Source organism: Malaclemys terrapin, chromosome 11, assembly GCF_027887155.1.
Source record: "Malaclemys terrapin pileata isolate rMalTer1 chromosome 11, rMalTer1.hap1, whole genome shotgun sequence".
NCBI classification, from domain to species: Eukaryota; Metazoa; Chordata; order Testudines; family Emydidae; genus Malaclemys; species Malaclemys terrapin.
Window position 1 is genome coordinate 73,871,110 of NC_071515.1, and position 23,162 is coordinate 73,894,271.

At 45.3% G+C, this 23,162-nt stretch overlaps 1 protein-coding gene across 3 annotated transcripts in view; it reads left to right on the forward strand.

Annotated features, from left to right (window-relative positions):
* Positions 1 to 21,633, forward strand: part of CNTNAP5 (contactin associated protein family member 5) — a 409,890-nt gene extending 388,257 nt beyond the window's left edge. For all 3 annotated transcript variants that reach the window (XM_054043237.1, XM_054043235.1, XM_054043236.1), the window contains 3 exons: positions 12,444 to 12,662; positions 17,859 to 17,930; positions 19,592 to 21,633. In XM_054043237.1, the coding sequence (XP_053899212.1) occupies positions 12,444 to 12,662; positions 17,859 to 17,930; positions 19,592 to 19,788 (488 nt within the window). In that variant the 3' untranslated portion in view covers positions 19,789 to 21,633. The remainder of the gene's footprint in view (positions 1 to 12,443; positions 12,663 to 17,858; positions 17,931 to 19,591) is intronic.
* The last annotated feature ends 1,529 nt before the right edge of the window (positions 21,634 to 23,162 follow it).

Genomic DNA, 23,162 nt, shown 5'->3' on the forward strand with positions numbered 1-23,162 from the left:
TGCCAATGATGAGTGGCCTATACTGCAGTCTGCCCCAGAGAGTGGCGGCTAGATGGTGACTGGCAGTGGCCTTATTCTAAGGCGAGGTGGGGTTAGTGGGGGGGGGGGTTCCCCTGGGAGGGGAGACCTAGCGTGCAGGTACTGCCAGGGGACAGCACCCAGAGCAAGGGGCACCGGGGTCATGGGAGGGACATGGGGGCCAGTGCAGAGGACAAGGTGGATCACCGGCCTGCAGAGGGTGCTCCAGAGGCTGGTGAGCTAATTCCCTGGACGACCAGCAGGAGGCGTCGCAGGGGTGAGTCTGGGCCCCCTTATACTCCCCTTTAACAGTGCTCACCCATCTCAGGGCCAGGAAGAATCTACCAGAAGCTTCAAATGAAGAACCCTTATTTTTCTGTTCTCAAGTGGGCCACTTTGTCATATAAGTACCCTTATTCATTCCTGATAAGAACCTAATAGCCTCTTTATTATGACAAGAGAATGGTGTTGCTGGTCCCACGGCGAAACTGGACATCCAAATCAAGTCTGCCGTCCGGAGTGCTTACCGCTGAAGTCTCTTTTACCATGGCCGTTTAAAGGTTAACTAATGGCCCCCAAAGCCTATAGAATTGAAAGCCTTTTTGGCAGATATAGAAAATAGACATCCACTTGTGTCCACTTGTGAGCTATTAATTGTACATAATAACAGCAGCATCCTTGGTATCGTTCTTTGCCAGGTAGTATAAGTAAAGGGACTGATATTTTACCTTGCTTATAGCCAGGGCTTGGCCTGTCTGTAGAGAAAAGGCATCCAACAGCAACCCAAGCTCTGCAGAGCTGGTTTAGGTGCCTCAGTAGCTGGAACTCTTCCATCTGACTCACTGCTAAACTAATACCCCAACTGTGCAAAGTCCCATTGTGTTGCTGAACGCATCTGCTTCCGCCGTATCGTAAAACCTCACCGTGAGTGGTTCCTACGGAGGTTTCAGACATGGACAAATCCCTCTTCTGTTTATCTCACTTGTCCTGTAACTTCAGGTAGATATGTCATTCTTCACTTCCTTTATTCAAGTTCTGTCGTGTTGCCTGAGCTGGAAACCTTCCTACCCAAATGGTGGGAGAAGTGTCTGCTGTACGTAGAATATGCAGAATATAGCCTACAGAACCCCACTGGTTACTTAAACAGGGGCCTTAGCCCTGGTTCTTCTTCCCAAATCCAGATTTAAACTACATTTTCCTTAAGCAAACTTCTCCCCTCTATTTTGGTTGCCCTTCACTCCCTGTCCTACACTGTTGTATGGTGTATGTTGAGCGCTGTTAAACAGCAGCCATGTTTCATCCCAGAAGTAGCCGCCTTTCAGTCAGAAGGGTGGGAGCTCAGTTCTGCAGTCGTCACATCTCACAAACATTAAATAGGAGATTTGTTTGAATACAAAATGTAGGGTTGGGCCCAATCACTTTGGGATGTCAGGTCCTGTATAAGTGATATGATTATTATTATTATTATGGGTCTAGCATAAAAAGCACTTACAATGCTTCCTTGCAAGTGTTCATTCCCTCTGTAACCCAATGGCAGATAAATACTACTGCTCCATAAGAATGGATTCAAATATGATTTTTTTCTTTTTCCTCCATTCAGCTGTCTTTGCTCAGTTATCCAAGGGCCAGATTTTCAAAACTGCTTAGCGCTCAGACCTGAGTCCAGGTTTTCACAAGTGCTCGGTTCCTAACTGAAATGGTCAGAAGTGTTCAGAACCCAGCACCTCCCGTTAATTAAAAACGGTTAGAAGTCTAAGTGGAGGCAGAGCTCTTGTGGGAATCTGACCCTCTGTTTAGGTGCCAGAGTGAGAACAGATGGGTACCGTGCTCTTTTGAATGACTTTCCCCGTCTGCCTGCCCAGTCTCGACCTTCCGTTTCCTCACTGCTCCATTTCAACGCTGTAGGTCAAGCTCTCTGAGCCTTTGCTGCCTAACCAGATGTTTATGTCCTCTCTTCTGCTTTCTGGGGCCTTGATTTTTTTCCTTTCCTTTCCGATTAGCTTAGAAATCAGATGAGAGCTTTGAGGAGAATGTCATAAAATAACGTTTTTTGTCACATTTTCCTTTGAGACCCACATAAACATGCCTTTAGCTCTTGCAAGTAACTGTTTTATGAAATAAAAGATTTTGAAATTACATTGCAGCTTCTCCAGCTGCACTTTCTTTGTTCCAAAGCCACTTACGCTTATTTATTTCTGCGTCGCTGTTGCCCGATTCCAGGGGTTGTCCTTGGTTTTGGAGTTGTGTTCCAGAGGTGAAATCCTGATCCAGTTTAAATCAAAGGATTCTAGTCTGGCATCAAGAGACTGGGCTCAATTTTCTGTTCTACCACAGACTTCTTGTATGGCCCTCGGCAAGTCACTTAATCTCTATGTACCCTATCGGTAAAATGAGGATAATAGCATTTTGCTACCTCACAGGTGTTGTGAGGATAAATACATTAAAGATTATGGATACTACTCCACTGTATTTGCTTGTCTTGAACGCTAAGTTTATATTTAAATCTGTCTGTCTGTCTATGGTTCCTAGATGTCCCCCAATGCCATAGTATCCAAGCACCTCACGAACATTTGTTGAATTTATCCTCACAGCATCCCTCTGAGATAGGGAAGTATGATCATGCCCATACTTTGTTGTTGTCATTTTATAAACACAGAGTTGGAGCACGGAAGGACTTATCCAAAGCTCATTGATTCCATGGGAATCCTTTCATTGACATCAATAGGCACTGGATTCAGGTCCCAAATGGCTTGTCCATGCAGAAAGTCAAGTCCCAGCATGGAACACAGATCTGAGTCCCACCTCCACTACAAGACCATCCTTCCTTGTGGTCATCCCTCTGTGCTAATCACTAGATCATACACCCTTCCCTTTGACCTTTTGTACATCAATTGAACCTAAGCATATTAAGGAGATGATATCACATAGCCCAACATGTCAGATTTGTTTGCCTGAGTTTTCTCTGACTTTACCAATTCACATGTGGTTCTGCTGTGTCTAACCATATTTTCTTTTCAGCCATGTAATGTCTCGTGTATGCAACATAATTAAAACAATGACATGTAAAAGTTGCCATTAGCTCAGTGCTTGGAGGGATCGGACTTTGTGTTTCCAACCTAACTCAATCTGTTTGTCTCCAGGGACCCCAAGGTGTGACCCTCTTTGAAATGCTTTTGGATGGTGGTTTATTTTTTAACATATTTGTGAAATTTCTTCATTCATGCTGCTACAAGCCTAGCTCTTGCTCTTACATCTGCCGTAAATCTATCTGAGCTGCAGAGAAGAGTGTTTGACTTTCTACATGGTTACTTCTTTCCCCCCTCCCCATCACTTTACCAGTAGCATAGTAGTATCAGAGTTAGGGTGGGGAACTTGGATTGTGGGTTAAGGAGGTTCTGAAGATGAATAGTATAAAGGTTTCTCCAGCATGTATTTGTGGTGACCTGTCTTAACTTGTGGCTTCTCCACTTGTGAATACCCCAACCATCAGATTCATGATGGTACAACCTGTATAACACACCACACCTTTGTGGATTCACTTATTTCTTTAAGTGCCAAATCCAAAATCCATTGAAGTCAATAAGAGTCTTTCCAGTGACATCAGTGGGCTTTGAATCAGGCCATAAACGTAATGTAAACTGGAGGTTTATTTGAAAAACCATTGTGCTTGCAGTATGAAACAGTTATTATTTATATAGGCCTGTAAATAAACAGATTGGTTTATAGAATATTTACAGTAACATGACAGAGTTCCTGCCCCGAAGAGATCACAAACTAATTCAGATGAGTCACACACCAGCTGCAGGTTTATTTCAGAAGGTACAGAGACATCACCAATGGGGAGATGGGTGTAGGAAGGCTTCACTAAAGAAGTGCCTCCTTAAGGAGAGGTGTAAATGGAGAAGAGGGATGAAGTATAATTGTGCCTGGGTGGTCACCTTTTTAGTAGCCAAAGAGGCAATAGGTTTTTCAATGAATTAAAAGCTCCTATCACTGAATATTCTAGCACCGCTTTCAAAGAATGAACACAGAACAGCTGCAACCCCATCAGTTCCACACCTCAACAACCCCGCCCTGACCCTTCTTCTGTTCTTTATTAGCAGTTATATTCTTGCCCCTTCAAAACCTCTCCCTCCTGTTCCCTACCTTTCCTGTCTTTTCCCGCCTCCTCAGAAACACCAGAGCAGCCAGGAGAAAAAAAAATCTATCTCTGAGGTGCATTTTAGACCTGAAACTGCTTTTGCTGCAAGGAGCTTAATAAAGCAACTTTGAAGATGGAGTTGGGTATCCAGGATAAAAGAGGAAGTAGGTTGAGGGCAAGATGGCAGTGGCTAAAGATGAAATGGGAGGATAAGTTGAGCTGCCAGAAGCTCTGCTGTTGTTCCCACATCAGACAGCAGTAATGCCATCCTGCCTGTTCCAGAGTGACACAGAGGTCGCTCAGCCATCACTTCCAGCAATTTAGCGGGTGTTTTGTCTTAATCCTGAGAGAAAATCTGTCCTCTGTTTCCCTAACGATAATGCTCTCCAAAAGAAGGCTCTGTTCTCTCTCCCAGTCCTGTCTCCCGCTCAGCTTCCCTCTAAAAGCTTTATTTTTAGGCTGACTGGTTGTTATTTGAATTGATTGCAGCTGTCTGCTCTTGAAAGAAGCATGTTTTCCATTGTAAGCCCTCTATACCTCTCCATTTTCTTGCATCAATTGCCTCTTGTCTCATTACAATGTACCGTATTGTGAGCCCTGTTGAAATCAAACAGGGGTGGCTGTGTTGGGGCACATTAAAATGAAGATGTCACAAATGGGTTTTGACATCTAACAAATGTCACATTACAACCTGAAGTGATGCCTGTTTTCAGCTGATAGTTGAGCTTTAAGAATATATAAAAAATGCCTGGGTCAAGCACCTGGGTGGGGAGGGATAGCTCAGTGGTTTGAGCGTTGGCCTTCTAAATCCAGGGTTATGAGTTCAATCCTCAAAGGGGCAACTTAGGGATCTGGGGTAAAATCAGTACTTGGTCCTGCTAGTGAAGGCAGGGGGCTGGACTTGATGACCTTTCAAGGTCCCTTCCAGCTCTAGGAGATAGGATATCTCTATTTATTTATTTAACTTAGCTTGGCTGGGCATACTGAGCTCTCAAGCACTTCCCACTGTGTGAAATGCTCCATAAATTGGGACCAAAGGGCCAGCTCATGGTTTCTGTCCTTTGTGCCCCTTGGAAAGCCCGGTGGCAGTGGTGCCTTTGGGTAGGTCTACACTGCAGTAAAACACCCACGGCTGGCCCATGTCAGCTGACTCGAGCCTGAGCCAGGTGACACAGGCCAGCCGTGGCTGTTCTATTGCAGTGTAGACGGACCCTTTAAGTCACAGTAGTTGCTCCTATCGCACTCTGGAGCCAGGAACTGCTCTAAGCTGCATTGAGTGCCCATGATCCTGTCTCAAGATGCCTGGATGGCAGCCCCACTATACTTTTTATTCTGGTCTTGCCCCTTACACTAGGAAGGTCCAGATTAGGGTGGACTAGAAGCAGCTAACAATGGCTCTGTGCCCCCCCAAGGGTAGTTATAAGTAGGAGGAATCCTTCCCTGGTTTTAATTGCTGACTTTGAGGCAGATTTGTACCATGAGCGCAGGGGTGCTCCAAGCTGCCTTTATGCAGGCTTGGATCTAGCCCAAGATGTGCATTATGTTTCTCCCAGGTCAAACCTAATATCAGCAACGCTTCTCGGTTTTGTGGCAGGACACGACAGCCTATTTACGTGCATAACCATGGAGTGCCTGGTGCCTAGCTGCCCATATTCATAATGGATGCAGGACTGAGACCACTTCTGCGTCATTAACTCAGTCAGCCCATTTGTTCGTGGCCAAGAGTAACCTTGCCAAGATGGTTCAGCCGCCACAGTGAAACGAGGTGATGATCTTGGTTTAACTCTCACAAGACCACCTTTCTATGTTTGGGCTGAGAAAAGAGGCCAAGCATTGCATCAGCACGGAGATGAAATGGTCCTTTCAGCCCCTAGCCGTGGTCCATCCAGTACAGGGTTAAGGCCCACTCCGGGAGAACATAAACTGGTGGTCTACCTGCTTCCATTGAACTCCGTGACAAAACTCCCACTAGTGAAGTGCTTGACAGGACACCCAGGGACTGCAATGGGGAAAAGCAGGCCCAAAGAGAGTGGACTTTAATCTTCAGGGCTGTCAAGTTGACTCTTGTCACAAGCATGAAATTGACTTTATAAAGTAGCTTCGGGGGAATAAAAAGGACACTGAAAAGTGTTCATGCTTTCTCTTTGTCTCACCTTCAGAAGCCCCTTTGATCCAATGTCTCCAACACACTAACAGCATTAATTACGTGACTGGGAAAAAAAAATACTTACTTTCAAAGGCAATTGTTTCAAGTCCTTCTTGATTGTCTTGGTCCTTTGAACATAGTTATTTTCTGCTTGTTTAAAAAAGAAATCAGCCCCTTTGCTTCTGAAGAGCATTTTGTAATTGCACACTTACTTCCAGCCGAGCACTGAGGACCCACTCCTGCATTTTGGAGTACCTCTGTTGGGAAACAAGCACAGCAAGGTGTGATGTTCTTCCTGGCTGGTGTGCTCCAGTGCAGAATCTCATTGCCAATTATTCTGCTTCTCACTTGTAGCTAGTGTGTGACAGTGCCAGGCGATAATGTGTAGCTCTAATTGCAAAAGGACATTGTGAATGACGACTGATTTGTTGTTACTATTAACTTGTATTATCATCGCTTCCAGAGGTGCAATTAGGATTAAGGGACTCGTTCTATTAGGTAGAACATAATATACAGACAGTCCCTGCGCCAAAGACCTTGCAATTTGGTTTCTTAAATTATTGCATTAGTCTATAATTGGACTAACTAATGCACGGACCAGCAGAGAAGCTTGAATAATTGTTATTTTAAAAATATGGATGGGTAAAGTTCATGAGAGTGAGCAGCTAAATTACTTAAAAAGCTGAGAAAGACGAGTAAAAAACCAAACTTCTCACCACAGACACAGAAGACCTGCAGGAGATTTAACCTGAGAGAACAAAAGTGCAACACTGTAACATCAAAAGACAAAAAACTGAACATCAGATTCAATCTGGTTAAATTTACCAAGCCAATTAAACACTTTGGAGGAGTCGTAGAGTTTAATGTCAGAAGGGACCATTTCTGATCATCCAGACTGAGCTGCTGCATAACGCAGGCCATAGAATATTTCACCCAATGATTCCTGTATTGAATCCAATAACTTAGAGAGTATCATAGAAATGTAGGCCTGGAAGAGACCTCATGATATGATGCAGTCCATTCTCCCATGTTGAGGCAGGACCAAGATATTCCACCAATTTGTGGTGGAATATCTTTCAGAATCCAATCTAGTCGTGATTTAAAGACTTCAAATGCTGGAGAATCCACCACAATACCAAGTGAGCTGTTTTCTTGGTTAATTACCCTCAAAATTAAAATTATGTGCCTTATGTCTGATATAACTATGGATTTGCACTATCCATATGAGAATTCAAACAGTGTGGTCAAACCTGTAAGCCCAAATTACAAACAACTCCCTTTGGCTTCAGTGAATTCTGAGGGCTTTCAAGACTGAACTCAAAAACGTAATTGTAAAGAAAACCATAATTCTTCAAGCACGATTCGTGTCTGAGCATTCTCAGTTTTTCAAATGTAATAGCCCTTTAGTGGCTAGTCCAAGTGGGGCCTTAATTCTGTTTTCAAATAACTAATGAAACTGTCATATAACATCTCTTAGGCTCTTCAAGCGACCATGAAACATAATTCAATATTTATTGGCTTTCTCCTTTGGCGGGTGGAGAGGGAACGAAGCAACTAAGATAGTGTTAGCTTTGTGGGATATGAAATATTCACTCCTTGTGTTAGAGATAGTAAAGAAGCAAGAATAGATGTGTTGGGGAATGTTCACTAAGATTTTTGTAACTTCCATGAAGACAGAAGATGCTCTAAATCACTGTTTTCCCATGTTTTTGTAAGCTCCGCTTCAGAAATATACAGTCAATGCTTTCCTTCCCCTGGCAACCTCACCATCTGTTGTTACAGGCCTACCCATCTTAATTTATACAGCTTCCACTTCCCCTTCTGCACAAACACTTTGGGAAAGGCCAAAGCATAACTCCTGAAAGTTAGATTGTATCCTACATCAGGAATGGATGTATTTCCATTGAGACACTCTTTGTTGTTGTCCTTTGAAACATCTCCCCTGTGGGGAAAACACAGAATGTTCTCGCCATTTACACCTACGTTTTGCTTGTGTCTGTTCTTGCACCTAGAAGATGGATCTGTGACAATTGCCCTAGTGACACCGTGTGCAGACTTAGGGGCTATTGCAAGTTTCCTTCCAGCCCAGAACCCTAGAGTGACATCTGACACCTACACTTGGGGTGGCAAAGGAACAGCAACACTTAGTAAAATTATGCCTGAATTTCTGCATGGGAACACATCAAACCTAAGTGTTTCTTTTCGAAAGCCATCTCAGAAGCGTCAGACAATGATCAGCAATCATAAGTGCCAAAGGATAACATGGACGTCAGTGTAGACCTGTAGTTTGAGCTGTTTAACCACGCTGCAACCCAAATAACTTCCCTCACCATCCCCCCCCCCCCAAACCCACTACATGAAAAGAGTTACATTATTTATTTAGCAAAGTCAAGCACTCAAAAGTTAAAAATACCGCCAGACTTATTGTTGCCTACGCAACCTTCATTCTGCTCTCTTGTGTGTCCATCCTGTGTGTTGCATGAGGCGGGGTCACATAGGAACAATAGTATGTGGTCGTAGAATTAGACTTCACCATACTGCATGCACATAAGGATCTATCAATTTGGTGTACAAGGTCCATCTGTAAATCCATGGGTAATACCAAATTGCATTAACTGCAAGCAGTTGGGTAACTCAACTTGCCTGAGTACCCTGCACAATGATAATACCCAGGAGCCAAAGAAGTAACTAGTATGTGAAACTGGCTTCTTGGACTTGCCTCCATCCACATTCAGCACCCTAACCAGGGCATAAAATAGTAGGATATGTGACAGGGATCAACAATTTTCTACTCACCGGTCCAGGACTAGCCCTTGAAGAGTTTACTGGTCCAAATCCTGGCAGGCACTGAGAGATCATATTTTAATATCAAGTCACTCTGCTTACCACATTGTTGTCATTGGTATTTAGGGTTTTTTTTTTCCTTTCAAAGCTTGTAACCAAAGCTTTGTGGGCCTCATCCAGCTCCCATCAATTTTACTGGGTATTGGATCAGGCCCTATATGATCCGGAAGATCTTGGAATGTGAACTGTCAGCTGTTGGGGGCTGGAAATTAATCTCAAAGTCTGACAGTTTTATGAGATCAGCTAATAAAATTATTTAATGTAGACTGGGAAAAATATGTCTGATGGTAATCAAAATGATCTGTTTTTAAAGGCCATTGTCTTACAACGTGAAAGGGTAGAAACAGACGAGGAAGCTGGGAATCCCAGTTTTGCAATGCTATAGACTACACATTTGTAACACTACCAGTAGACATGATTTCACACCTCAAATGACCACTGATCTTGCATTCAATGAGGCTTTTTTATTTTGTTTTTTCTAGGGTTACCATTCGTCCGGATTTACCCGGACATGTCCTCCTTTTGTGTGCTAAAAATAGCGTCCGGGGGGAATTTGTAAAGCACTCACAATGTCCGGGATTTCCCCCCCGCAGAGCAGAGCGAGCGGCTGGGAGGGCTGCAGGGAAGTCCCGAGCTGGACTCAGAAGCAGCTGTAGAGGAGCCGGATCCGCCCTGCATTCTGAGCCGGCAGCTCCCTTGCAGCCCAGTCCGGCAGCACTGTGCAGGGCCAGACCGGGTTTTGTTGTGCAGGGCCAGACCGGGTTTTGTTGTGCTGGGGAGCTCAGCCACGTGTCCGGCTCGGCTCGCACAGAGCCCAACACTCTGTTCTGAGCAGCAGGGTAAGGGGGACCGGGGGCAGGGAGGTTCTGGAGGGGGCAGTCAAGAAACGGGGGGGGGCTTTTTGGGGGGAGTGGAGAAAGTTTTGGGCAGTCAGGGTACAGGTAGGGGGTAGGGTCCTGGGGGGCAGTTGGGGGGGGTCTTAGGAGGGGGCAGTTAGGGGACAAGGAACAGGGAGTCTTAGGTAGGGGGTGGGGTTCTGGAGGGCAGTTAGGAGCAGGGGTCCCAGGAGGGGGCAGTCAGGGGACAAGGAGCAGGGGGGGAGTGTTTGGGAGTTCTGGGGGGGGGCTGTCAGGGGGCAGGAGTGGGGAGAGGGATCGGAGCAGTCAGGGGACAGGGAGCAGAGGGGTTTAGATGGGTTGGGAGTTCTGGGGGGGGCTGTCAGGTGGCAGGGGTGGGGAGATGGATCGGAGCAGTCAGGGGACAGGGAGCAGAGGGGTTTAGATGGGTTGGGAGTTCTGGGGGGGGCTGTCAGGGGGTGGGGAGTGGTTGGATGGGGCGTGGGAGTCCCAGGGGTCTGTCTGGGGGTGAGGGTGTGGATAAGGGTTGGGGCAGTCAGGGGACAAGAGGCAGGGAGGCTTAGATAGGGAGTGGAGTCCCGGGGGGCAGTTAGGGGCAGGGGTCCCAGGAGGGGGCAGTCAGGGGACAAGGAGCAGGGGGGGAGTGTTTGGGAGTTCTGGGGGGGGCTGTCAGGTGGCAGGGGTGGGGAGATGGATCGGAGCAGTCAGGGGACAGGGAGCAGAGGGGTTTAGATGGGTTGGGAGTTCTGGGGGGGGGCTGTCAGGGGGTGGGGAGTGGTTGGATGGGGCGTGGGAGTCCCAGGGGTCTGTCTGGGGGTGGGGGTGTGGATAAGGGTTGGGGCAGTCAGGGGACAAGAGGCAGGGAGGCTTAGATAGGGAGTGGAGTCCTGGGGGGCAGTTAGGGGCAGGGGTCCCAGGAGGGGGCAGTCAGGGGACAAGGAACGGGGGGAGGGTTGGGGGTTCTGGGGGGGCGGGAAGTGGGAGGGGCAGGGGCGGGGCTAGGGCGGGGCTCCTCCCGTCCTCTTTTTTTCTTGCTGAAATATGGTAACCCTAGTTTTTTCCCTCCTTATATTGGCACAAGGTGTACGTATCAAGTCACAGAGCTCTTAACAGTATGAATTTCAATTCCTAGAAAGTAAATAAATGGGGCTCATTGAGAAAGAGAAAATAGCTTACCCGTCCTTCACTGTCTTTCTCAAGCATCAGGCATTGCTGCATTCAGAACTAACTGTAAAACCTATGCCTTTGAATTGGCTTTCCCCTAATAGGGCCTACATGTACATGTACCCCCTACCTCCCACCCCTAACTCCACATACACAAATTAAGCTATTTCTCCTACAGACTGGGAAAAAAGATAGCGATTGTTATTTCTGTTTGTAAATACTTGGGAGTCTCATACCATGGTGATGGGGGCATATAAGTAGGTAGATATATAGGTCTACTAGACTGTGGAATACTCTCCCCAGGATAGTTTGAGAAGCCCAAGCACATGAGACATTTGTTAGACTATATGAAGTACTGGATAATGAGCATCACTGAACAACCCTGTACTGTCAGCAGTGGACAGAGCAGATGATCTGCTAGGTCTTGTCCATCTCTGACAGCTCAGATTCTGTGAAACTGAACATGTTGAAAAATGCATCTTACCTCAGGGTTACTATTTAACCGATTAATTGTCAGAGGTGGGATCAGAGAGGAATTTTCACCCAGGTCAGATTGGCAGTGATGATAGGATTTTTTTTCCCTTCCCCTGCAGCATGTGGATGCTGGTCACTTGCCAGGCTCATCTGGGTATATCTCACTTAATTCATTTCCTGACATTGAAGGGACCTCGGGCATTGGTGCATCTCGGTCCCGCCTATTCTCTGCCTGTGGCACATAATAGTTTAGTCTCCTGTGGACTGTAATACCATGGTCTAACTTCAGTTGTTGGGTTTAGCATGTTGGTGGCCTGCAGGAGATCAGACTAGGTGGCCCAGTAGTCCCTTAAGGCCTTACATTCTATGATTTATGATAGTTTATGGTAGCATCAAATATGTGTTGGTTATTTCCAGACAAACAACAGGAACCTGGTTAGGGGAAGGAGAACAACAGAGGCTATTTATTTACAAGCCAACTCCATTCACTATAAGTAGCATGGTAGATGTAAAAAGCAACAGAGGGTCCTGTGGCACCTTTGAGACTAACAGAAGTACTGGGAGCATAAGCTTTCGTGGGTAAGAACCTCACTTCTTCAGATGCAAGTCAGTGGTAGATGTGCATCTTTAAGAGGGATTTAAATGTGGATATCGTCTCAGACCTACGGGTCCAGTGGAAGAAGGATGTAATTGGGTGAGAAGCTAGTGATTAAGGTCAGGTAAGCTGGCAAAGGGTTTTTTAATCAACACGCAAGAGGATACATTTAAAACACCTTTTTAATTGTGTTGTGTGTTGCAGATAGTCTGGGACTAGATTCTGAGGTCTTGAAGGCGAACTCGCATGGCTTTATGGGATGCCTGTCCTCTGTCCAGTACAATCACATAGCTCCATTGAAGGCCGCCTTACGACATCCCAGCATAGCTCCCGTGACTGTCAAAGGCTCCTTGACTGAATCGAGTTGTGGATACATAGCAGAGGCTGATGTGAACACCATCACCACAGTATATTCCTCATCAGGTATGTTCTGTCAAGAAACTGAGGCTTCCATTAAACCAGCCTTTTAGAGCTCAGCGTGGGATTTGCTCCCTCCCTTCCTGCTGTCACGGTAAGTGTGATACTAGAAGCAATATGGCTTGGAAGCTATCAACACATAAGTGATCAGGATGTACAGATAAAGCCTATTCAGGTTTGCACCCACTAAAAGGCTATATCCTGATAATAAATGATCCTAAACAACTGATTAAGATCCTATATTGCCTGAAAAATGCCCACAGGAATGTGACATTATAGGAGAGTAAAGCCTGAGTTGCAAAGGATAGTCCAAACACTGTCTCAGGAACATGGGACTTCAATTGCCATTGCAGGTAGTCCGTGAAGTCTGGTATCATGGCTCCAGTGCAGGAGATTTCAAAGGAAAACAAAAACCTGGTATGGTGTTGCATATAATACAACTGTTCCTGACCCCAGATCCTGACCAGCATATGCTCTGAAGTCTGAGGAATCATGCCATATACTAACAGTAATTTTACTCTAGCTAGTGTAAATCATAGAAGATTAGGGTTGAAAGAGACCGCAGGAGGTCATCTAGTCCAACCCCCTGCTCAAAGCAGGACCACCACCAAATAAATCATCCCAGCCAAGGCTTTGTCAAGCCAGCCCTTAAAAACATCTAAGGATGGAGATTTCACCACCTCCCTAGATCACCCATTCCAGTGCTTCACCACCCTCCTAATGAAATAGTGTTTCCTAATATCCAACCTGGACCTCCCCCACTGCAACTTGAGGCCATTGTTCCTTGTTCTGTCAATGCATGAGTGTTACTCTGTGTGTCTTTTACTGAATATGTGTATCATTCACTTTGTTTTAAGTGAAGGCACATAACTTGAATGTTCCTAGCTGATGATCCTAAGCCGTTCATTTTTCCTCTGCAATCATGAAATTGCCCTCTGGGACTCTTAAGTGGTTTGCATATGTGAATTAGTATGCCAGGGGAAAAAAGAACCCAGAGAGCAGCTGGTAGTACTGTCACCACAGGAAGGGACACACAAGTCGCTGTTTTAGTCACTAGTGGATGTGGCAGAGACCTTAATAACCAGAAAGGAGTAAAAAATGAAAGGGTTTTTTTTCTTTTTGTTTTTTAATCCTTTGAACTATGAATTCACTTTATCTTCTCTGCTGGATAACTCATAAAGCTTCCTATGTTTTATATCCTAATGCCATTTATTTCCTTGACATTTGGACTTGCAGCAGATCCCCCTTTCCTTCAGCTTCTACCCATGGTATTCAGCAGAAAACAAATGATGCTATTAGCGTTTTGCATAGGGAGAAATAATTAGGCTTGCTTTCTGTGTTGGGAATGGTTTCCAGTTGATGTGTGCTTTGTTTTTTAACTGAAGAAACATGGCTTGTTAATGGTGAATGGTTTAGGATTGCTGTGTATGTGTGCAGGCACGCATGCATTTTCACATGTGTTTACACACAAACCCTGTCCATCACTCTGTGGGTCAAATTTTGCTCTCACTTATCCCAGGCCAACCTATAAAGTCAAGAAGGGGACATTTTAAGATAAAGCTTAAGTCTCAAAGAGTGCGTTGAAACTCTGATTTCAGATATAATGGGGCAGGATTTAGACTTTCATTTTTAAATCTTGCAATTAACTAGATGTAAGGCAGTGTTAAGGTTAAATAAGCACTCAGATATCAGCTAATGCAGAGTTGTGGTGAAAGCTCAGTGTTATCTCTGCATATTTCTGCTTTAAAATATAGTCACCCTTTTATTATGATAACTGATACCTAATATAACCTCAACATTCAAAGTGGACTTGTTTTATAGATCTCATTGAGACTTAAATCAAGCCAATTTTGAAAACTGTATGTTCTATACTGTGAGTAATGGTTATATAAGAAATTCCATTTTGTATTTCATTATACTTTATATTAATTTACATATAATTTATTTTGATATATATAGAGAGAGACATTTTTAAGGAGTAATCACAGGAGGCCAGAGTTAAGGATTAATCTTCAGCTTTACTGTGCATTTCTCAGTTTATTAGTTCTTGATTTCTCATCTCTGCATGTCTGAGAACAACAACAAAAAAACTTCAAAGACTGCTATACCTGTGTGTGCCAATTTTCTAAGCAATTGATAGAGCAAAGATGCCTGCTGTGAATGTGTGAAAAAGCTTTCAGTGCTCATAACTTGAGAACTATTAAAGCACTTTTCTTCAAACTTGGAATGTTTGTTAGATCTTCAGGAAAGTTTCTTAGCAAACTACTTTTGAACAAAATCCACTCAGCCATGGTTGATTTATCCATGCACAAAATTTCTGATTGGAACATCTGAGGGGAAAACTGACTTCCTGTGGTGATGATATTTTGTAATGTTCCATAAAGCAGTGTCTCGTATGTGGTTGCACATATACTAGTTGCCACTCCAACTCCACATTGATGGCACCCTGATGTTTTACTCTCCCAGGATGTTTACAGTCTATTAAAATACTGCAAATATCACAGTCTATTAAAAAAAATGTTTTTCTGAAAATATGTATTAGTGGTCATTACTATATTTTGAGGGCTAGATCCTCAGCTGCTAGTTTATGCAAGTGGAGGATCTGGACCTTGTGTATTTAAATTATATATCCCAAATACTTTCATAAGTCAGATACTGTACAAAAAATTTTTGCTTGTGGAAGTCGTGAGACATTTCATGTCCCCATTTCACTGAGGTGCCCTTTGGTGCCAGTTTTCTTCATGCGTTATCTCAAGGGTCATATCTAAAAGGGAAAGAATGTCCTATTAAAATCTCATATGAGACACAGTGCTTTTTTCCCTCCTTGGCTGCAGAATTTACCATGATCCCACAGGGGAAGCTTCTGCTGTCACTTGCCATCTGCTTCTCTGCATCAAACACCTCGTTGTCTTGTATCCTGACTTTAGTTCTTGGGTGAAACATAATTCGCAGAACCTTTAAGGTCTGTCGACCTGCATTCTGATTAAACCACAGAAAGAAACTCAAAGTTACCTTTAAATCCCCAACACTTGTTTTGGATTTTTTAAAAGTCCTTTAGCTTCAAGTAATTTTTGGTCAAAGACTAAAGACTCTTTAATAGCATGTATGGCCAACATTTTACACAATGGACATGTGGATCAAAGGTCTCGCCTACCCCTTATTCATTTTATGCAATCTCAGAAGGTGACTTGTGATGCCAGTCAGAATTCTCTGTCCAAGCCATAGGGAGTTATGACAATTTACACCAGCTAAGGATCTGCCTCATGGTACGCAAAATTAGCTATATAGTCAACTCGTGTATAAACCAAGCTTTTCTGGTCTAAAATGAGTTGGCGTTTCACAAGGTCTGCTTGTCTCCAGGTGCCCAATCTCCATGCAGTGGGAAAAGAGAACTTGCAAAAGAGCTGCAATGGGTCCCACTTGGGGAGCCATATTCCAAATGGGTGACTCATTATGCAATCCTGGCTGGTGAGCATTTATTTATGTCAGCAGTCCCGTTGATTTCAAAATCTCTTCTGTGACTGCATCTGCTCTGAACATCAGCGATCGGCAGAAGTGCAAACCCTCCTCTGTTTACTGTTAGTTTGTAGGCATCTGTTTACAGGAAGGGAAAGGCTTTCATCCTTAAAACTGGCAAGAGAACTACTTCTCAAACCTCAGAATGGCTTGGGCCAGATTCTCTGTGGTCTATGGTTCGTGAAGCCATTTAAATCGGTGAAATTGGGTGTAAATGATATCCTTTAGCACTCGCTTTGCACTAGTGTAAATGCCGGGCAAAGGAGAATTCAGGCTCTTTGGAAAGAGTGCAAAGCAAAGCTGGGTAAAGATGAAAATTTAGCCCCGTCCAACGCACAAATATGCTCGTTTGTCTGAAGGAAAAAATCCCACTTAACGAAGTGCTAAGAGTCTGCCAAGTCAGCAACTAAAGCAAGACTGCTCCATAACAATGAGACATTGCAGCATTTTGCATCTCTTTCTAAGGCCTCCGCATCTCGCCTTTGAAAGGAGCAGCCTGGCAATGCCATACAATCTATCCCCGAGACCGTCAGAACTAGCTCCCAAGTACAGGCCCATGTGTGATAACCTGGAGGCTTGTAAAAGGGGAGAACAGCAGCTCTGCACTCCTGCAGACAGACACCAAAGAGAGGAAAGGGTGAGCTGAGATGAAAGCCCTCATATGAGGATACAGACAGGCTGGATGGTTCAGACGCAGCGCTAGAGCTAGATCTAGGAAATGCGGGGACAGCTGGTGTAATTTATCATCGTTCCATTGGCTATCAGTGAGGGTTTGACCCATCATCTGGATCTGAAGCTCCCAAAGTTGCAGGTGTTTGAGTCCCATTTTGGTTTGGCTGAGATATGGAAAAGCTGGCTCTGGGAACCTCCACACTTAGAGGGTGTTTGAATACAGGCGTTTGCAACCCTGATCTCTTTAGTACCCTCTAGAAGCTCCAGTCTCCTCAATGAAGAGCAATGCTCGCTGTGCAGTGCAGCAGAAATCGTTTGGCAGACCCTACATGCCAAAATCAGGAAGTCTTCCTTCTCAAGGTTGAAAGCAGCCACAGAGGGGACATGGGTGCAAATTAAGGACGGGAGTGGATGTGGTAAAACAAACCAGAAGGACCTGTAGCATCTGAAGGGGGATGATCAGAACATGTCCAATTTAAATGCACCCCACTGACAGCTTCTGCCCTTGGAACATGTGGTATCCCCATTGTTCTGCATTGAAGAGGGAGATCCCTTCCAACAGAGCCCTCCCCCCGCCTCCCAGACACTGTTTCTCTCCCTCAGATTGAACCTGACCCATATCCTATATTAGCCTCCTCCCTTTCCAGATGCGTCTTAGTCTTGTCTCTTTGGCATTGTAATATTGTTGAGTCTGACAGAGGCTCCCAGCAGACTACCTGGGTCAAATGTCTCCCTACCATTATGAGCAGGTGCACTGTGGTAGGATTATAGGGTGTTGGTTTTACCCAGTTCGTTTCTTCTTGCATTCATGGCTTGCACGGCTTTGTCTCTGAAGGTGCCTAAGGGTGTTGTCCTGTGATTACCTGTTTTTAAGAGGGCTCCTCTTGGCTCAAATTCTCTAATCCCCACATATTTTCAGGGCGGACCAGGGTAGGTAACTTCATTCCAAGTGCTGAAGCAAACTCGGCACGTTGCCTATAGACAATGAGCTGTTTTGTATTTAATCAACTGCAGATCCCTTTGGGAAGTCGGATGAGCGGGAGCCCCTCACCAATGCAATCAGAAGCGATTCAGCTGTTATTGGAGGTAACTTTTTTCTTCTTTTTCTTTTGAATGATGCAATCAGAAAATATTTTTCCCCCCAGAAAACAAGTACATAGGGTATTTGCAGCAAAAGGCTCAGCAGGAACTTACCCTCATTTTCTGCTCTACTCTAACACAGGGTTTTACAAGGGGGCTGCTGCTGCATTTATTATTAATATTCACTATATTATGGCAACATCCCAATGTTCCAATCAGGACCAGGGACTATCATCCTACAAAAAGCAACAGAGGGTCCTGTGGCACCTTGAAGACTAACAGAAGTATTGGGAGCATAAGCTTTCGTGGGTAAGAACCTCACTTCTTCAGATGCAAGAAGTGAGGTTCTTACCCACGAAAGCTTATGCTCCCAATACTTCTGTTAGTCTTCAAGGTGCCACAGGACCCTCTGTTGCTTTTTACAGATTCAGACTAACACGGCTACCCCTCTGATGCTTATCATCTTACATGCTCCCTAAGCAAATAGAGAGATGCCGTCCATGTTCTGAAGATCTCAAGTCTTTTCAACATACAAAATAGCATCTGTTTTTCTGAGACATGGCTCAGTTGTGAGCGCTGCACGCAAATACACACCTCCGACTGGTCATGTAATGTTGCATTCGTATCTCATCTATCTTCTGAGCTCTCGAAAAGCTCGGTGTGGCGTGTAATGGAATTCCTCTGACCACATGGAAACTCTCTTACACGCCAAAGCCTCGGTTGATTCACAAGTGGTCCTCACACCGTCATGTTTTGTTTTCCACATTCCATTAACAATCAGCATTTATCCCAAGGGTCTATGGCTTTGCAGTGAGTTGCTTTTCAGGATACCTGTACTCTACGGGCCAAATTCCCACAAGGTTTACACAGATGTGATTTAAGAGAGAGCCCCCAGTGAATGAGGTTGGCCAGAAAGGGAAGTTGGGGAGACACGAGGGAACAGCATTTTCAAAACCCTCAGCGCTGGCCTACCTTTGCTCTCATTGAAGTCAATGATTGGTCTAATTCCGCTTGCCTGAAGCCAATGTTGAGCATTTTTGAGAATCCCACCCAAGGTGGCTGTATCCTCCCTCGTGCAGGATAGAAAGCCCCAGTGCTGCCATCTGGGAGTATGTCTACCCAGCAGCTAGGCACCTGCAGCTGGCCTGCACCAGTCCATTCAGGCTCAAAGGCCGTTTCATTGCTGTGTAGACGTCCAGGGTCTGGCTGGAGCCCTCAGACCCTGTGGGGTGGGAGGTTCCAGTGTTCAGGCTTCAGCCCAGTCCTACACAGCAATGAAACAGCCCTGCAGCCAGAGCCCTGGGAGGCTGAGTTGGCTGGCACGGACCAGCCGTGGGTTTTTCTTTGCTGTGTAGACATACCCTGGGAGGCTAGGCTAGAAGATTGGGATGCACTTGTAACCCACACACTTTCTGGGTGTGGTGTTCTGGCCCATCTAGTGGCACCGAGACCACTTAGAGAGAGAGATAAAATGAGTCTACAGCTGGTTGGCTTTTAGCTCATGCTATAGAGGCTCATGCACTACGCTCCAGAGGTCCCCGGTTTGATCCTGCCCACCCACGACCGGCGTCTGTCAGTGTTACACACTGACTTGCCACGTTTTCTAAGCAGCCTCCCCTGGTAAAATCTTTGTTTCTGTTTTCCCTTCCTGCCCTTACTTTCCCCAGGTGTAATAGCAGTCGTAATATTCATCATCTTTTGCATCGTGGCCATCATGAGCAGATTCCTCTACCAGCACAAACAGACACATCGAAGTAGCCAGGCGAAGGAGAAAGAATACGCAGAAAACCTCGACAGTTCCTTTAAAACTGACATTGACTTGCAGAACACAGTGAGTGAATGCAAACGGGAATATTTCATCTGATGGATTGTGTGGTTCCTTCTTACTCTCCTCCCCACACCTGGCCTTTTTTTCTTTTCTTACCCATTAATTTATTTGCCAGCTTTTAAACCTTTTGGAAGGAGACTGCCCTGCACAGGAGAAACTGGCAGACACTTCAATGCCTCATTCCCTTCACAAAAACCTGCCACAGTTACATCGGCATCTCAAGAGACCTGCTATTCTACTCTGGACAGAATAAGTTCACGAACTTGCATGGTTGCCTATTAAGTTTCTGGATTTCTCAAGTCTTATGTTGTTTTCTGGAACCATTTAACTCACCACTTTGTATCTGATCTGAGCTATATAAACTAGAGGTAAAGTACTGTAGCTAAATAAGTAGCATCACAGCTTTTGGGACAGGGTAGCAGGAAAGAATAAGACCAAAATGGCTGATTTATTATAAGATGCATTTAAACCAATCATAAAGTAGCAGCTAGGTCCTCAGTTGATGTCATTTGCCATCAAACCGTTGACTTCAATGGAATTACACCAGTTTTCACCAGCTGGGAATCTGGCAAGAAGTTACAATTATTATTTTCTTTCTCTCCTTAAGCTCCTTCCCCCATCCTTTTACTGTAACTTTTAGGCTTACAAATGTTTTTAAAAAATACAGGAATACTGATAACAGCATTGGACAAAATTCATTCCAGTGCACCTTGTATACCTCCGTCTCATAAGTATGACTATTTAGAACCAACGTACTCTAGCATAATTCTAGATGAAGCATGGAAGATAGTACTTAAAGGGTTTTAGGAGGCTTCTAGGACTTAGGTGCTCTATAAATTTCTCTGATGACTTGTCTGAAACATTAGAAGAGCAGCATACACACGCTAACATCATATACAGAATGATCTTGTGCTGAGGTCAAACACTTAAGCGACTGTGGCAAAAAACAAACAAAAGAAGAAGACAAACCAACCCCACCCAAACCATGAGATCTAAATTCTGCTGATTCATATAAAAAAGGCAAAATTGTTATTACATTGCTTTTAAAAAACTGCATGAATGAAGCGATGGTGCTTCCTGTTTGTAGAAACCAGGATGTTTCCCCTCAAAGATAAGGAAAAGGTGGCTTTTAAAAATCTGCGCCAGACAAACTGGATGAGGTTAATATCTTTTGTGGACGAACTTCTGTTGGTGAAAGAGACGAGCTTTTGAGCGTACACAGTGCTCTTCTTCAGTCTAAGCTCGAAAGCTTGTCTCTCTCGCCAACAGAAATTGATAAAAGATATTACCTCACCCACCTTGTCGGATATCCTGGGACTCATATGGCTATGATAACACTTAGTCAAATTCATTCACAAGGAGAAAATTGTAAAGGAGCATGTACTAAGTTCTGGATTTGTAATTTTATTTTCTCCCTTTCTCCAATGGTTTTCTGTTCTCTCCTGTTTGGGGACACTGGCTAGCGGAAGTAGAAGGGACTCTAATCTGCCTCCTCTATTCTTTCTGAGGGATCACTGAATGTGGAATCAAATTTCTCTTTCACTCAAAAAATAGTGTGGGGGGGAGGGGGAGCTTGAGCCCCGCGTGAGCTTGCATGATGGTCCCATCCCAGATGCTAGATGTGTGTTTGATGTCATACAGGGCCCGTCCTGGGAGCTTAACAGTCTAAGGATCTGATCCAATGCCCAAGAGAAAAGGGGAGTCTTCCCATTGATTTCAGGGGGCTTTGGTTCAGGCTCTAGGGAATCAGCTGTTCATCAGGACCCCTGGACCCATATGGAGTCCCAAAGGCATTTCCACATGGTCACAAGGGTTTGCACTACCAGATCTTGCTGCAGCAAAGGGACCAATAACAATAGGAAGCACGGCAGCTGCACAAAGCCCCAGATGGCCAGGGCTGTATAGCGGGGGGGGGGAGAGGGGGCTGGGGAGGGGGTTAAATAATTGTAGGGAGCTTGGATTAATGGTTGCAGATGGTGGCTGATAGGCCGCAGGGAAGTAGATGTTGAGAAGGAATATGAGACAGTCTTGGTTTGCTATTCAGCACGCTCACTGAGTTACACTACAGTCATCTTTGGGCTCTTGACCGTCTTTGGGGGTGAGTGAGATAAGTAAAAGCTAGGCTAATACAACGATTGTCAGGCCAATCGATCTGCTTTACAAGGCAAGCTTAAACTTAAAGGAAGGATGGCGCTGCTTCTCCCAGCTCCTGCCAGCCAGCAACCACCGCGTCTTGTGCCAGCGGCTTGTATGACATTTGGTTATGAGTGTCTTTGCATGCCATGACGGACTCATTAGCAGGAAGATAGTGAAAGATGAAGAAAGGAATGCACCTAAGGAAATTCTCAGCAAAGAGTTTCTTCCATATATAAAGCTGCTCTGCTTTGCATGTTACAGGTGGGCGGGGGGACAAGCATACATAGGAACAAATGTTCATCTCCCTTTATATGGACTCCAGGTTTTTCTTCATTATTTTCAGCATGGTTTTGTCCAAGTTCTCATTTTGAATGCTCTCACTGAGAAGGAGCTATTAATTCCCCCAAACATGTATTGCCTTTAGGAAGAAGAGATGGGGAATCAAAATCCACATTGTATTCTGATCTCCCGCCCCCCATTACTGTGCCATGTATTTTTCCCTGGTCAACATGGCAGATTATAAATAATCTTTGTGCTTTGCTACATATTCTTCTTTTCTTTATATAAAAAGTCACAGTAAGATAGAGTGACCTAGTCCCAAGCAAGTACAGTAATTAAATGGATAGAATAGGGAAGGGATGAGCAATCAAATAGAATCCCCTCATTATTTAAGTCCCTGAGAGGACAAGATTGCTTCATGCAGTCCTAGAGTCTGAGCCTGCAAGGTGCCAAGCATTCTCAAGTTGTAGGGATGGCCCTAGTCAGGGCTTTGGATCCGGCCCATGAGATTGCCCCCCGTGGCCCCGCGCTGCTCTCAGAAGCGGCAGGCACCACTTTCCTGGGGCCCTCTTGGGGGGGAGGGGGCAGAGGGCTCCGTGTGTTGCCCTTGTCTGCAGGCACCATGGGGAACCGCGGCCAATGGGAGCTTCAGGGGAGATACCTGGAGGCGCACACGGAGCCTTCTGCCCCCCGCCCCCAGGGGCCGCAGCGCTTCCTGGAGTGGCGCAGGGCCGGGGACAGGACAGGCATGCAGGGAGCCTGCCCTGGCCCCGGTGCACACCGCTGCCACCCCGGAGCCGCTTTAGGTAAGCAGTGCTGGGCCGGAGCCTGAACCCCTCCTGCACCCCGCCCCCCAATTCCGTGCCATAAGCCCCCTGCCTGCACCTCGCATCCCTCCTGCACCCCAACTCCCTGCCCTGAGCACCCTGCACCCCTGCCCCCTTCCGAGCCCCCTCATACACCCAGCACCCCTCCTCTTCCCTGATCCCCTTCCT